Below are 17,184 nucleotides of genomic sequence, written 5' to 3' on the forward strand. Positions count from 1 at the left end.
GATAGCTACTGGTTCTCAGTGCGCTGCGTTCTGTTCGAAAATGCCCTTCTAAAACTCGAAGCCTATCCCGTACACGTTCGAGCTCCCTTTCGCGATCACGAAACAGTAAACTACGAGTTTGCTCACGAATAGAACCTCGCGAGCGGCTTCGACTGCGAATTTCTTTGCCTTCCCGCCTGGTAATACTACGGCTTCGCCGGTCCAGGTCATGGCTGCGTCGCTGATCACTTTTTTCTGGCGTAACCAAACGTCGTGGCCCAAACACCTCAACATCGTGTGGCATGATCTGGAACTCGAAATACAAAGGTATGTATCACGTCTTAAAACTATATATCCTATATCTTTAAAAATGTGCTCTTGTAGCGCCTTTTCCCTTATTTATAAACAAAACAATAAGTAATCGTTGTAACAGTTCATGCACTCGTTAGAATTCCACCAGTAAAATGTATATCAAGCGGTTTTAATAGCTAGTGAGCTTACCCATCCCACTTCTGAAATATAATAAAACTCACCTTCTATATTTATCAACATAATATTTATTCATTCCTCTTCTTTAAACATAATACTCTTAAGCTTCTTATCCAATTTCAATTTTATAGACATCTATCACAAACCCCAAAAACAATTCCCCGTCTACCAACATTTTACTTTTAAACCGTATTTCCAATTCCGGCCAGTGTTGCAATCTCACGTAAACATTTTACTCGTGAGATTTTACTCGATTAGAATTGACCTTACAATACCCACTTAGGTATTTACATGAAAATTGACTTTTGACCTTCTTGGAGGTACCTTGGTACTTTATTTTCATGTTCAGGGTATAATTTAGCTGTTTGAAACTAGTAGGTTAAAAAGGCCACATCGAAACAATTCACCTAAAAAGCAATATTGCTATTTGACATTTGTTGGCATTACGCACTTATGTCCTTCGAAAGGGCACATGATAACTTTCAATCAAAGTTCATGTCCTTTATTAATTAACAACTTAGTTCGATTTTGACAAGTGGACACGAAAAGAAGGAGATAGGTTGCTTTCCTAAACGCCGACTAAATGTTTGAATAAACAAAGTATTACGTAACTCAAATAGTAACTCACCTAGCTACATTAGGTGAAGGTTAAGGGTACTTATATTAGCACTTTAATGGTCCTCATTGTGATCCGTTTTTCGGAAGGCACGTTAAGTCATCGGTCCAGGTTACTACCTATTTACTAATAATGTAAACATGGTCGTTACATGAGCCATTGTCGGGGGCCTATGGCGGGTCAATAATATCCCTGACACCAGGGTTGATTGAGGTTGGTCATTGGTCTCAGTATGCTCAAGACGAGGTCCATCAATAGGCTAGTTCCAACTAGTCAAATCAGTTACTTTTTACTAAATGTCAAAACACGAAATTACTAAAGAATTTACGTTTTTCTTGATTAAAATTAATAAATAACTTAAATAGAAAAAAGAAAATATTTTTCGTTAGTTTTAGATATGTCTTTATTTAGTAATCAGAATTTCAAAATTTATCCTGAAACTAGTACACGACCCAATTGCTGAGGCCGAGTCGACTGGAATATGTTTCGAGTTCAACATCTTAGAATATCACCTGATTGTCCGAAAAAGTATGATGACTACGTGCTTCGGAGGGCACGAAGCCATTGGGCCCAACTATAAGCCGTAAAGACACCAACTCGCAGTGGAGCAGCGTGATTGATTGAGGGGCCTGTGCCCAGCCCTGGGACGTATATAAGCTGTTTATGTTATGTTTATGCATCTTAGAATATGGGTATAAAACTTGACCATTTTCCCCAGGGCTGTCCAGACCTCCTGTCCAAGCAGATCATCTGGCAGACCCTTCAGGGTGTGGCGTACTGCCACCGCCACAACTGCATCCACCGTGACGTGAAGCCGGAGAACATCCTGCTGACCAGCGACGGCATCGTCAAGCTCTGCGACTTCGGCTTCGCAAGGATGATCAGTGCGTATTTTATAGAAAGAAAGAACGATTGTTCAACTTCCTATTTGTAAATCGACCATAAAGTCGTCATTCACCATTCAATTCAACTCATGTGGTGTCGTCCAGCGCTCTAGAAAATAGAAATATCTCTGTTTCTTTGTGGCTTCCTGTAGCCTAAACGGCTTGATGGATTTTGCTGTATGAGAGATCTTTAATTACGTCTTGATTTTATCACGGGAGTGTCAAGTGTCATAGGATACATTTTTATTGATAACTTTCGTGTGTACTGACATAGTTCTAAGATATACTATTAACACATATTAATTTAAGTAAATGTATCCTACTTAAGCAAATAAAAAAAATTAACTCATCTATCGGGGGCCGGGGCCTATGTTCGATGCAAGAGGTACTATCGAAAGTAAATAGTAAAAATAAAATGCGTAGCGAAATCGAGGCCTCACCCACCCGATGTGCTATTACACTGCCCGATCCCGACGTATCGGGGTCATTTGGGTAGTGTAATATATGCCTTATGTTTAGGAGCTGACTTTTTAATTTGTACGGATTAAAAACCGAATGGCTGAATGACACCATGGGAAAACAAGCACAATGGAACTCTAACTTTCCTTGTCCTCCTACGATTCCTCATCTCATCCTCCCTAATCCCTCCTTCCCTCCTCAGGTGGCAGTTGTTCCTCCGAGTACTCCGTTCACACTATGATCCCGTTCGGCGTAGACGTCAGACGACGAGCTAGTAACTATTGACTCTTTGTGATACTTTTTGGCTTAGGTTACCCCAAGGTCAGGTTACCCAATCCGTGTGAGAGCCTTCAGCGCTCCCCATTTGTCCGGCCAAGTAGTTAATGCCATCTGCGGCAAATCTACAATAAGTCACGTCAAAAAAAAGGTTACTCAATGCTGTATACGTAGCCGAAACACAGGAGGTTTATGATCGTGACTCGTGGATGAATCTGGTCTAGGAAAGCGTGCGTGACTTCGAATCTGCCAGAACCTCAGAGCTGGATAGGAAAAGAGACGAGATCAAGGCCAGACCACCCAGAGCCTACCATTACCACTATGTCAAAAACATCTTCCTCTTCAATATCTTCAATGTAACGGTCTCCAGTACTTATAAAAATGAATCCTTTTGCATCTCACTGACTATACATATGTAATCAATTCTGTTCTATAGTGACAAAAAACATTTGTGGCTCACAAGAAGTTGTTTTTAATAATTCCGGTCAATCACCATGGCTTTTGTCAAAAACAAAATTAATAATACTTTTAAACAAAGAACACACGTACTAGCTAGCGTTTCTAGAACTAATTTTTCAGGCAAATAAGCTCGTAATAATTGGAAAAATTTAGTTCTTACATTATGCAAAACTCTTTTTAAATTAATAGGCCTTTGACGTGACTACGTGGTAATGTTATAGCTACCTACGATGGGTCTAGGCGTAGTAGATTTCACAGGGAGATACAGTCAGTCACGGGGTTATCAGAGTAGATCGACCTCGGGCATAAAAACCTTTACATTTAGGTAGGCTACTGCTAGAGTTGTCTTGCTCCAATGACTCCCACCACTCCGTTAATGTTGTTAATAATTACTTTGTTAGCTGTGGTAAATTACTTGCTGATAAAATTAAAGCAAATCAACCAAATCGCATTGTACCGTCAGACTGGGCCAATAGCTCCAATTGTCAATCTTTTGGTCTACTGGATACGGATGAGGAGGAAATTAATAGACTTATTACAGCCTTAAAAACTAGCAATACCTCTGGTTGGGACGGTATTTCGTCTGCTTTTTTGAAAACTTACAAAGGTATCTTGATTGAGCCTATAACGCACTTATGTAAACTAAGCTTACAAGCTGGCATCTTTCCAAATGTCTTTAAAATTGCTGTTGTCTTACCTATTTATAAGGCTGGGGATCGTGATTGTGTTGAAAACTATAGACCCATTTCTATTCTCCCCACACTCTCTAAGATACTGGAACGGCTAATGAACAATAGACTCACCAAATTCTTAGAAGCTAATAACTTTCTATCTGATCAGCAATTTGGGTTTCGAGCTGGGCTATCAACATCTGATGCTGTCCGTGATTTGATTCAGTTTTTGGTGGAGGGGTTGGACGTTGGCGAGAAATGCGTATCAGTATTTCTGGACTTAGCCAAAGCATTCGACACAATCTCGATTCCCATTCTCTTAAAAAAGCTTGAATGCTTGGGCATTAGAGGCAATCAATTAAAGTTATTTGAGAGTTATCTTACTGGACGGACACAGCGGGTAAAAATTGATGATTATGTTAGCTCGGACTTGCCTATAAATTGCGGAGTGCCTCAAGGGAGCATTCTGGGTCCATCGCTGTTTCTGGTGTTTATTAACCACTTGTGTTCTACCCCACTGCCTGGAGGCAAAATTATATCTTTTGCCGATGACACAGCTTTAGTGTTTAAAGCAAGTTCATGGCAGGAGGTCTTCAGTATCGCACAGTCTGGCCTTAATGTTGTGGTTTCATGGCTTCTAAATAACTATCTTACAGTTAATACTGACAAAACCAAATACATGACCTTTGCTATCCGTAGTCCCCAGATCCCGCCAGATTTCTACGAGTTGATTGCCCACTGTTGCAACCAGGCACCAGACCAGATCTCTTCGTGCTCCTGTCTTAGTCTACAACGCGTCCCGGTCATTAAATATCTTGGTATTAATATTGACCAACACCTTAACTTTAAGACTCATATTAACCTGGTGGCATCTCGCGTTAGAAAACTTATTTACGTGTTCAGGTGTCTTCGACATATTGCTAATTTTGACTTGATTAAAACAGTGTACTTTGCTATTTGTAAATCAATTCTTACATACTGCATTACGTCCTGGGGCGGTGCATCAAAGTCTAATTTGATGAAGCTTGAGGTTGCCCAGAGAGCAGTATTGAAGGTTGCGGCCTTCCGTCCGTACCTCTTCCCGACAATTGCACTTTACCAAGACTGGCAGGTTCTGTCGATCCGTAAGCTCTTTATTCTCTCAATTATAATGAAAATGCATGTGAGTCTGACCTATGATCCGAATCTTGTGGCTTCGAAGAGACGGTCGGATATTGTTTGCCCCTCCAAACCTTGCAAGACCTCATTTGCTCGTAGGTTCTTCTTCTTTCTCGGTGCATATATTTATAATAAAATTAACAGACGGTGTAATATTTACAACCTAAATATTTATAAGTGTAAGAAATCTGTAACAAACTGGTTACTTACACTAACATATGATGAGACTGAAGACCTCCTCAGCGTAATTTCTTAGGTGCATCATTTCTATTTTTATTTCTTATATTTTGTTTCGATTTTGATTTGCCTAAATCTCGGAATCTTAAAATGGACTTTTAACTCCCATTTTATGGTCACCCATTTTTACACACACACACACACACAATACTTTCATTTACACACCATGCACACCAAATCACACCATCACATATTTTGACACAAATAGTTGTTCTACTTAATTCCCTATTGATTGATTGATTAGTTTTTTAATTTTTATCCTTATTTCTTTTATTTTTGTAGTCGTTTGTTTCTTTCTAAGTTGTAATTATGGCTACCCATTAAGACTGCTGATCTGGAGGTGGAGGCCTGGAATCCTATAATACAGGGTATCCTAGTCTAGGTTCCAGCCTTTACACATGATCACCCGTTATGTTTAACCCTATTGTCTAAGATGTTTATGTACACTTTGTATCATGATATGTTGTGAAGGAAATAAATATTTTTATTATTATTATTATTTTTATTATTATTATAGAGTATGGAGAGAGCGCACACACACAGTTTTTTTTGACGTGACTTATTGTAGATTTGTCACAGATGGCATTAATTACTTGGCCGGACAAATGGGGAGCGCTGAAGGCTCGCACCCGGTACAACGTTTAAGACAACAGGCCTGAGGGTGCCCGGTTGGGCGCGAACCTCGGCTCAGGGCGACGTCTGAGAGGAAGAATATTTGAAAGGATTAATCGACCCTAGTGAGTCGATAGCGATAAGCACTGAATGAGGGAAATCGTCGACCACGCCGGCGGGGTCGGTATGTCTGGCCTTCCAACCCGAAGGGAAAACCAGCCCAATACTGGTTAGGGCCCACTAACATGAATGTTACCAAAACATTGCGGCGCGTTTATATAACATGACTAAGTACTTACTTCAGTTGGGGTCGATACCCTCATTCGGCCCCAATGTTTATGTAAATTACAAGATTTACAAGTGCGCCATACTTATGGTAAAATTGGTATTGCATCGTATACAGACGCTTCAACTTTAGACAGGTAGGGGAAATAGGGAGTTCCGATTATTGATAGCAGTAGATATTTGGAATGGGAGCCAATCAAAAATACTTAGAACGCGAGTTTTGTATCCTTTCTTTGACTTGTTATAGCAGAGAAAATATGTATAGGTCGTAGTGGCAAATACGTATATTTCATAGTGACAGTATTTGCAAAAACAAAAGTACATACATTTAAACATAAACATACATAAACAGCCTATATACGTCCCACTGCTGGGCACAGGCCTCCCCTCAATCAACCGGAGGAGGTACGGAGCATACTCCACCACGCTGCTGCAATGCGGGTTGGTGAGATACATAAGTCAATATAAAAAAATTGGTGTTCTTATTGTAGATCACAGCAAAGAGTTTTAACACTTTGATTTGTTCGGTTAGTTCGTCATGTGAAGCTGTACCTCTGACTACCCCAATTGGGAACATCATAGTCTTCTTCAATCGTGTGGGTTGTAAGGCGGATCACCAACCACATCAACCCTGGTGTCAGGGTTACTATTGAGCCGCCAAAGGCCCTGGTATGGCTGACATGGCTTATGTAACGACTATTTACTTTATCATTAAGTAGTAACCGGGACCAACAGCTTAACGTGCCTTCCGAAGCACGGATCATCTTACATTTGGACAGTCCTAACCAAACTGGGGATCACAAAGTGGTTTTTGTGATATGTCCCCACCGGGATTTGAAACGTTCAAACCACTGGACCACAGAGGCCGTCAACATTATAGTGTGGTTATTATATTCATTTTGTACTAGCTGTCTACCCGCGATTCAGCGCGTGTGGACTTCTGAAAACTGAAACTAACTAGTCAAATCAGTTACTTTTTTTACTAAACGTCAAAACACGAAATTGCTACGGAATTTGTATGAAAAAGCAACCAGTGACGTCATCGACAAACGTGACAAAATGTCGCAATAATTATTACATTTTTCTTTACTATAATTCATAAATAAATTAAATAGAAAAATGAAAATGTTTTTGTCACCTTTAGATCTGTCTTTATTTTGTAATCAGAATTTCATAATTTATCTTTGACTCAGGAAATTACCCAATTATAATAAGATTTATCGTGACATAAGAATTTGAATTTAGACTTTGGAACTTACTTTTTTTTTTACTTTTTTATCAAAGGAACTTACTTTATTGTTGTTTTATTTTTTTTGCCGCGTTAACGCATAGATGTCAAATGTCAGGTGACCACAGACTAACATTAACCAGTTAGTGCAAATCACTCACGCGAGCTATCTGACCGTGGCCCGGTTGTGAGAGTCAGCTTTTCGCAAGCTATGGCTCGCAATGTGGCCAACTGGATTAGCGAGCCGGCTTGCCCAATGGTCGCTACTCGGTTTAGACATAGACATCTTGAGTGAACCTACGCAATTGGGTTGTACTTGTTTGACTGCGCCTAATATATATATGATGTTCAAAAATTAATGTAATTTTTTACTTATTTGTGAGTTAAGTAACTTTTCTTGATGACGTCATCATGCTGCTATTTCTTTACCAGCACAATTCTTTGCTGTGGATATGTTAGCCATACATAAAATGGCGGTAAAATGATATGCAATGGGTAATTTAAAAGGGTTGGGTTGACGTGGCGTGGGTTGACGTTAAAAGTTGTTCTAAGAAACCCTGAACTATATTAAGTAAGAACAAGCTTAATCGGCTTCAAGTCATCATTTATGTATAAGCCAACGGGCAATTTGCCATTATAACATTGCATGAAACCGTTAATAAATTTGCATCCTTGATTAGTTCACCATAGTTCAGCTGTACCGCAATAGCTTACCACGCCATTTTACTTCAAGGACAGGGTTTCAATTTAATAATTAATTGCTCTCTATACGAGTTCCTTTAACAAAAAAACAGAGTGCGTAGCTAGTGCGCCGATATTTATTACCATCCCAGCCCTCGCGGCCGCGCGTGCCACGATATATATCGCGGGCACCATTAGCTGTACGATGTCTATCCACGTAGATAGCATTTGTTGCGTCTATTAGTCGAAACCTTCGATATAATTCGCGCGGCGAGGTAGTCGTGCAGAGCCTAGTGAAGTGTTTGATGCCACGAGCTGGCTGACTGGCTCTAGGGTTAGAGCAATCGGGTCGTCAGGATCGTCATATTATCGAAGGACGAAATCCAAGGATGTTTCGAGTACTTGCTGTGCTGACTGATCAGGCATATCCTTTTGCTGTGGAAAACATGGAAAACACCGGGAGGAAACCCACACGTACCCGAGAAATGCTTTTTCGTACCTATATTTGGCCGGTTTACCTTGCGCAGGTTGGTAGGTCAGACAGGCAGTCGCTTCTGTAAAAAGCCGGAACTGACAAATCTTCAGGTTACGCACGAAACGCTTGACCTCTTCCTTTTTAATGCGAATAGCGAACTTTGCACAGTCTATGTTTTCAAAGCATTTTATGAGGTAATCTTTGAGTTTCCAACGCTACGCGTCCCATCTTACCCCATATCCAACTTACCTACCATCCTACCAAATTGAGATTATGGTCAAACACGATCCAGTACTCAATAAAAAATAAAATGGATTGTGAATTCTGAAAGTATTTCTATGAAATAGTACACAATATGAGGCTTTATGCAAGCGAGCAGTGGAGGTATTCTCGTGAAGTGAATAGTGAAGGTATGCTCATATGTGAATAGATACTTATACTTACCACAGATCATAGAACTCTGTGGAAAATATACCTACGTATCTATGTAAATCATATGAGCCAGTAGGTATCCAGATCATTCCGTAACAAAGTTAAATCGAATCGAAATACCTACCTCAATCTTTCACCATTTGGCTAAAAATAGATTTGGCGATGTCAAAAATTGTTTAATAAAGTTTATTATAAAGTTTAATGATTTTTATATAATGTGACGAGTAATAGTAATTAAATACATTCGTCAGTAATTCACTTATTTTCAATAATAAAATTTACGTCCTTGGAATGTTGGAGATACCATGTTAATGGTAACACAGTGGTAACACTTACGTCATCAAAGGGCTAGCAATGGCGGCTTGTCATAGGATTGAGCATACCTGGTTTCTTATACCTACCATGGTCGCGTACGGTCACGAGCATTAATATGTATACACTTTATAAGTATACATACACTTTGGTACCATGTCACATTAACTTTTTTGACAAATTAAACCGTAAGTCTCACTGAATGTCAAATATGTTAGTGCGACAGAGTCCTAAAGTGGGTACATTATATTGCTCATGACTGTACGTGTGTATTTTACGCAGATAAAATTGCACATACCCTCTCTTCAGTGAAGTAAGGGTTGATGCTATTTATAGGTTGGCATTGGAGGTTCGCTATTAATTTGTAGCTTGCGTGTCAGCAGATCTTTTGTTGACTTTGCGCGAAGATCTGTCATCGTACGACCGCATTTGTGTCTTTATATCGATTTAGTTAAAAGGGCCAGGGTCTTATACTATCTACCTACTAATAATAAGTATGTTATGTTATTTTACGTCGAAAATGTTCTTCATTTAGTCACTTACGCACTTTATACATATTAACCTTTTTATGATAGGTCGATAAGTTCAATAATAAATTATAATTCAATGTTCAGTAAGGTAAAAAACGGTATGGTACCGTTAAGGTAGGAACTTATATTCTTCATTTGTTTTTTTTTCTAATTTAGTAATAAATAACTTAATACTGGTGATGTCCTCCCAGACGTATCCGTCGACAGCGACACCCTTAGCTAGTGTCAGCCCCCAGGCTATATAATGCAATATAATGTACCCGCTTTAGGGCTCTGTCGCACTAACATATTTGACATTTAGTTAGACTTACAGTTCAATTTGTCAAAAAAGTTAATGTGACATGGTACCAAAATGTATACATATTAATGCTCGTGACCGTACATACACAATATAAGGATGAAATTCCTGCCGACGCCTAGTTGTCCGTAGATGGAACGCAGTGGGTGGAATTAATTCGTGAAGTTGTTGACTACCCCGATTGGGATATATTCGTGAGCCTATGTATATATAGGTATGGTTTTTCTGCTGTTTTTGGAAGATATTCCTAACTAACAGATATCTTTCCGCTATACATGCCCAGGTCCCGGTGAGAGCTACACAGACTATGTGGCCACCAGGTGGTACCGTGCGCCGGAGTTGCTGGTCGGAGACACAATGTATAGCACGCCAGTCGACGTATGGGCTATAGGTACGTAAACGCTTCTATACTTCGACGTGTGCTTGAAAGTTCCGCGCGATTTTCTCAACGCTCCGCGCGCGCAACAGGTTACGTTGGCCAAGTCTGCGTTTTCCAAACTCTTTTTTTGAATCTGGATTGTCCTGTGCTGTTTAGGCAAAGGCCTCCCCTTTCAGCTTGCAGGTTTCCTTACTTTGAGCAATTTCCCTGCAACTCACCTCATAAGCACTCAGATCGTCTCACTCTCACTTTCTCCATGATCATTATAATATTAGCTATCAAGTTAAATCAAAATTAATATTATCAAAAAATCAACTTTATTACAAAAAGAAAAAGCTCCTGCCAAAACTGTTATAGCAATCTTCTTTAATTTTTAAATAGATATTATTTTCTGTCAGGCGTTTGTTATCGATGACTGCTTGCAGGATGTGTATTCGCGGAGCTGCTCTCAAGTGAGGCGCTGTGGCCGGGGAAGAGTGACCTGGACCAGTTGTACCTCATCCGACGGACTCTCGGCGACCTACTGCCGCGGCACATGACAATATTCTCGCAAAATACATTTTTTCAGGTACTTTTATTTAACACGTTGCGTTGACAGTCCCCATACAAAACGTTTTGAATTCCTTGTAAGTCCCGCATATAATATCTGATGTCACGTTAGTTTGTTGAAAAAATAAAGCTGAATTTTTTATATTTTTGATTATCTGAATGCTTTAATAAACTTTCCGTCACTTCAGCCTTAAAACAGATGGACAGTCGCATTTATCAAACATACTGTAATACAAACCTTTGCTAAGTTAGCCGGGATTCTAGTGGAGCACCCGCCCTTAATGCGTACCAGGTCGTTTCTAAATGACCCATGTATGGGTCACGGACGTATGGAGCTAGTTCGTCATGACCCGTATACGGGTCACTGGACTATCAACATGTTAAAAAGCAGAGTGTACGCCTTTGCGGGAGCTCTTAGCTTAAAGGCGTCCCCTTCTTCATCATCTTCATCGTTATTATTTCTAAACGTAATTAAAATAGGCTTATATGTATGGTTGTTTGATAGTAACACATTGATACGCATTTCAGGGCATGGCTCTCCCTGAACCGACCACGTTGGAACCTCTGGAGAAGAAGATTCCACAGCGATACGCCAACAATGAACTGATTATAGACTTTTTACAGGTAACGCGTATGTTTATAGTTTATAACGTAATAAGTATAGAGGTAGATACCCATCTCGACTGGGTACGATAAGGTGCAATAAGTCCAATCAGTTTCCTGTAAAGTAATAAATTTACTGGTTGGACTTAGGGCCTCCTGGTTACATGTCGTTTCTGTAATAGACCAAAAACACCTACAAAAACATCAATTTTATAATACGAAAACTAATGGTTGATAATTTCACCACTGTCACAAATAATTCGCTGGGCTCAGTGACTGCACTTTTGCTCTTTGGTTTTACATATTTGTATGTTTGTATATACGTTTCTTTTATTTGTACACTTTGTGCCTTTCCACTTTTATTGATTTCTTACACCATGCGGGGTTGGCTGGAAGAGATCTCTTTTAGAGATAAGTCTACTTTTTGTAACCATTTTTTTACACACACACACGCTCTGTCCCCCTGTAATTGAAGCTTGGAGCAAGCATGATTTACCTCAGAAATCAAGCTCGAATGCTATTGCTAATATGTAAGACGTTTGTTTTGTACCAGAAATGCCTGGACAAGGACCCTATGATGCGGTGGACCTGCGAGCAGCTGCTGAGGCACCCGATCTTCGAGAACTTTCTGTTCACCGTGCCGCACTCCGACCACGATGAGTTCGAGAAGGCCAAGAGGACGCAGGTGAGGCGATGCGAGGAGGGATTCACCTCGTAGAGTACTGGAGGGTTAAAATGGCCACATCAAAGCAATTCATCTAAAAAAGCTATATTGCTATTTGACATTTGTTTGCATTGCGCACTTACTTTTCTGTGCGCAAATGTCAAATTGCAATATTGCTTTCTTAGTTGAGTTGCTTCGATGTGGCCATTTTAACCCCCCTGGTATGGGCAGGGTCGCGTCTATATATAACGTGAATTTTAAAAAAAGAACATAGTAGCAACAATAAGGCCCGGCGCGCATTAGGAGTTTGTTTCTCGCGCGGCAGAAAAACGCAGCGGCATAATGTCGCACTGTAATACTGCGCCGCTGCGGTGGCTCTGCCGTCAAGTGCGCGCAATACAATTTAAAACTGTTTGGTACAGTATTACAGTGTGACTGCCGCTGTTTTTTTCTGCCGCACGGCGAAAAACTCGTAGTGCGCGCCTGGCCTAAGCACTTAGTATTAAAATGTGTCTATAAAACCTCTCTATTGGTGACTTGCAACTCTGCCCACCTCATTAGTAATCGCGGACGTGAGAGTTTATTGTGACGTATGTAATCCGCACATTTTTTACATTCTCCGTCTGTCGTAGTATTTAAACTCGATCATAGAATAAAGAATAATACTACATATAGAACGGTTCAGTCATGAGCAATACATGTACCCACTTTAGAACCCTGTCGCACTATCATTATTTGACATTTAATGAGACTTGCGGTTTAATTTGTCAAAAAAGTTAATGTGACATGGTATCAAAGTGTATATAGTGCATATTAGTACTCGTGACCGTACTTCCAGTGTTCGAAGAACTACCCAGGCACTTTATTTCCAACAATTTACCCTGCAGCACGAGATCCTGATGCGTGCCCTGGACATTCCTCAGCCCGAGTCCCCCTACCTCTCCCCTGCCAACACTTCCAACTCCAATAACCCCAGTACAGTCTCCAGCAAGAAGAGCAAGAAATCACCCTGAACTTGGTTGCAAGTTGAATACATGGAAACAATGTTGATTGGTTAGCGTCTGTTAAGTTTCTTAAAATGTATGTGAAATGGATTCCCAGTAATGTTCTCGTTATATAAACTCTTTAACAGAAAGCACACTGGCTGCTTTTCTTTATCAAATAGGCTAATTTCCAACTAGTCAAACCAGTTACTTTTTACTAAACGTCAAAACACGAAATTACTATGGAATTTGTACGAAAAAGCAACCTGTGACGTCATAGAAAAACGTGATAAAATGTCCGACTTATTATTACTTTTTTCTTGATTAAAATTCATAAATAAGTTAAATAGAAAAAAGAAAATGTTTTTCATTAGTTTTAGATCTGCCTTTCTTTAGTAATCATAATTTATCTTCTATGCTGTTCTGGGAGCAAATAAAAAACATAGAACACGTGCAGCTGCTTGTCTTCCCGGGCATGTCGTAAAAACCGACAGAGGGATTGTGTCCTCTAACATGATGGACTAATGTTATGGGTGATAGGCTGATCCCTTATCACCATAAGGTTCATCATATCCAGCTTACGACATCGTATGAACAGTGGCTGCAAGTTGTCTTTGATTACTTGTGGCTCTGCCCACCCCATTAGGGATTTTATATGTACCTGCTAGCTAGACATACGCAACTACACACGCACGCGCACTCACACACACACACACACACACACACACACACACACACATACACACACACACACACACACACACAGAGAGAGACACTTACACACACATGTTTCATTCATCTATATCTTTATAATAATAGTTCGTTGCACAAACTTATAAGTTATTACTTATAAGCTCACGGATGAATTCTGCCTCCTAAAATACAGGTTGACCTAGTTTAGGAGGTAGGAAAAACCTTGTTTATAACGCTCAAAAAAAACTTATATAATTGTATACTACATAGTTTTGTAGAAGATGATGAATAAAAAATAAAAAAAAAAAAAAAAGCTTACGGGCGTGAGTTTATGTATGTATGTATGTTCATAATTTATCTTGAACCTAGTTGTTCTTTCTTGTACTCTGGTTTTATCTGCCTAAAAGTTAGGTAATCATAACTAATAATAACTCTTTTTGCATAGGTTAACCAGTTACTTTTTACTAAACGTCAAAACACGAAATTACTATGGATTTGTGTGAAAAAGCACACTGTGACGTCATAGTAAAACATGCCAAAATGTCTCTATGTGAAGTGAAGTTATTGTCAACTTCCTACTTAAATGTTATTTTGATTTCTTATTATTAGAAAGTACATAAAAAAAAGTTTTGTAAAGGTTTATTTGTAATAAAAAGAGGACGTAACTTCAGGCCCAGAGTAAACCTGAAGAAAATAGGAAGGATTTATAATATTTTTTATTGTTTGTAGGTTTTCGAGACCTTGAAGTAGTGGCAAAAAAGTGTAGAGCTCATTTAGTTTATCTATGACAAAAGTAATAAACCGTTACACTTACGCCATCTATTGTCTTAATGTTTGTTTACGTGTTAAATCCCCAGGTACAGTCTTCGCCCTTGCTTCCACAACTGATAGTGGAGCGCTCGCAGCCCGCGAAGGGCAAGAAGATGGATCTGGACGCCCGGAGCCACCTGCCCACCATCTGACACGCGCCCCCCGCTCGCTCGCGGATCCATTGATTATCAATAAATACCTATTTATTCTCTTCTCTTGTGGTTTTTATGTCTAGTGAAAAGAGAGTTTGAGTTATTTTTTCGCTCACAGTTGGCTCGACCATTATAGACGGCGATACAGCTCGCCACCTATCACGTAGGTCTAACAGAAAGCTCGGTGAGGTGTGGATACTTAGTACATCTTGCGATGGATGCATTGCGGACCCACCATACCACTAGCCCTACCCCTGGTGGTAGGGTGGGTCCCAAACCATACCACCATAATGATGTGACAAAGTACTCGTATGGTTATTTATCTATGATTATTAGTATTATTATTATTAAAGTTTATAAACTACATCGAAACGTTTTGGTTGAAAATACATTCCCCTGTAGTATTTAGCGTTTTCGGTGAGCGCCATCGAACAACCAACGTTTTAGAATCATTTCATTCGAAAATAAATAAATTACTTAACAAGAATACTGTGACATTAATGCGTTTACTGAATGTATTACATAAGATTCATGATGCAAATATGGTACCTAAAAAACGGCGAATAAACCAAATTATCAACGACGATTTTATAATTGATGTACAAATGCAATTAGTCAACAAAGAAATTACCATTGGTCATGCATTGGACAAATTGCGTACATAATATTTTTTTTATTCTGTTCCTTTTTAATTTTTAATGTGTATTAATAGCGGTGTATCCATTTTAGTTTATTTGCTCCAAATAATAATAAGTGTATGTATATGTCAAAACTTTTGTTTTAATAATGTTTTAATTTTTAATAACAACACTATTACTTGATGGCATGATGGTGGTATGGTTTGGGACCCACCCTACTACCAGGGGTAGGGCTAGTGGTATGGTGGGTCCGCAATGCGATGGATGTACCCCTGTCTACCCCAATTACGATATAGTCTTGAGCTTATGTTGTTGAAGAGAAACTTTTCTGGACCAAGTATCAGAAACACTAACAATCACTGTTAGCTGGGCAAGGTATCCAACTGAATATGGATCCATACATAATGTGTAATAAGTATTACACAAATCCCAGTGGTACACATACACAGATTTTTGATCACTAAAAACTGCTCTAGTTTCTTAACATCAAGCAATAAAAGGAACAATGGATTTGAACATTTTTTTTTCTCATTTGTGCCCTAACATGTGATTGGTCAAGTAACCATAAGCAGTCACATGGCTTGGATTTTAGTGGACTGCAGGACAGGCCCCATCATTAGAGGGCTGCCTTCAAAAGAGGGCAGAAATTAACTGTAATTGTTTTAATAATAAAAAACCATTTTAATAAGTAACATTTATTATTAACAAGTTCATATTTCAGGTCCAAGCTGACGTGACTGCTATAATTTACTAAAATAAATGATAAGTCTTAAATGAATTATTTTTGTACAATCCCCTGCCGGTTTACTCTGATGTGCCCCATAGGAGAATGTGTGGGGCAAATCAGAATAACCACCTGTCTGCCCCATCAATCTTTGCTGAAAAGCTGAAACAAAATTTAAGTGAAACAATAGACCTCATCATGGTAACTGTATGGATAGTCATCGGATTCATTAGATACTTTTAGGAATTCCGGTCTTAGTGTGTTAAAGTCCAAGCGAATAGGTGGCCAGGAACCAAACAGAAGCTGAAAGAAATAGGATAGGTAAATGAATAGGATCGGGAAGATTAAGGAACTAAGATGCAGGAATGGAAAACTACTAGTGTGAAATTGTATGAAATGTGGATTTTACGACTTAATATTTGAAAAATAATTAAGGGAAAAGTTATGCAATAAGGTCCAATTTCCAATGAAATGTGCTTATGGATTAGGTTGTGTTTGTTTTTATAAACGCAGGTGAAATAGTAATAATAATGAGGGTTAGTAGGTACATAATAAGCAGCGAGATTCAGCCAAGCATCAAAATATCTTACCGAAGCGAATGGAAGCTTTTTACGATCTTCGGCGCTGACTAAACTATCCACTTTTTGTAGTCGATACCAAGCATAGTGGCCGGCGATGATAACGGGCACACTCACTATTGTTATAAGATTTTTGTTGAAAAAACTACGTATGTTTAACATTTTGAATTTAAACTAAAATAATGCGGTTCTTCCTGTGTTTTTCTTCCGAGAACAGATGACTGCAGTTATTTTTTATGTGCCGAAAAGTTTAAAAAGATAATTCAATGCACACTAATTATAACGTCCTTATGAAAATTATATTTGGTAGGATTATAAATATAATGATCT

At 39.1% G+C, this 17,184-nt stretch overlaps 1 protein-coding gene across 3 annotated transcripts in view; it reads left to right on the plus strand.

The window, feature by feature from the left end:
• Nucleotides 1–14,951, plus strand: part of LOC126375294 (cyclin-dependent kinase-like 1) — a 69,483-nt gene extending 54,532 nt beyond the window's left edge. For 2 of the 3 annotated variants that reach the window (XM_050022232.1, XM_050022230.1), the window contains exons 4-9: nucleotides 1,803–1,968; nucleotides 10,359–10,472; nucleotides 10,886–11,028; nucleotides 11,538–11,633; nucleotides 12,166–12,297; nucleotides 14,810–14,951. In XM_050022232.1, coding sequence (XP_049878189.1) covers nucleotides 1,803–1,968; nucleotides 10,359–10,472; nucleotides 10,886–11,028; nucleotides 11,538–11,633; nucleotides 12,166–12,297; nucleotides 14,810–14,914 — 756 coding nt within the window. In that variant the 3' untranslated portion in view covers nucleotides 14,915–14,951. The remainder of the gene's footprint in view (nucleotides 1–1,802; nucleotides 1,969–10,358; nucleotides 10,473–10,885; nucleotides 11,029–11,537; nucleotides 11,634–12,165; nucleotides 12,298–14,809) is intronic. The other variant, XM_050022231.1, reaches the window with a different exon arrangement.
• The last annotated feature ends 2,233 nt before the right edge of the window (nucleotides 14,952–17,184 follow it).

The sequence above is a fragment of the Pectinophora gossypiella genome, chromosome 18 (genome assembly GCF_024362695.1).
Source record: "Pectinophora gossypiella chromosome 18, ilPecGoss1.1, whole genome shotgun sequence".
Classification (NCBI taxonomy): domain Eukaryota; kingdom Metazoa; phylum Arthropoda; class Insecta; order Lepidoptera; family Gelechiidae; genus Pectinophora; species Pectinophora gossypiella.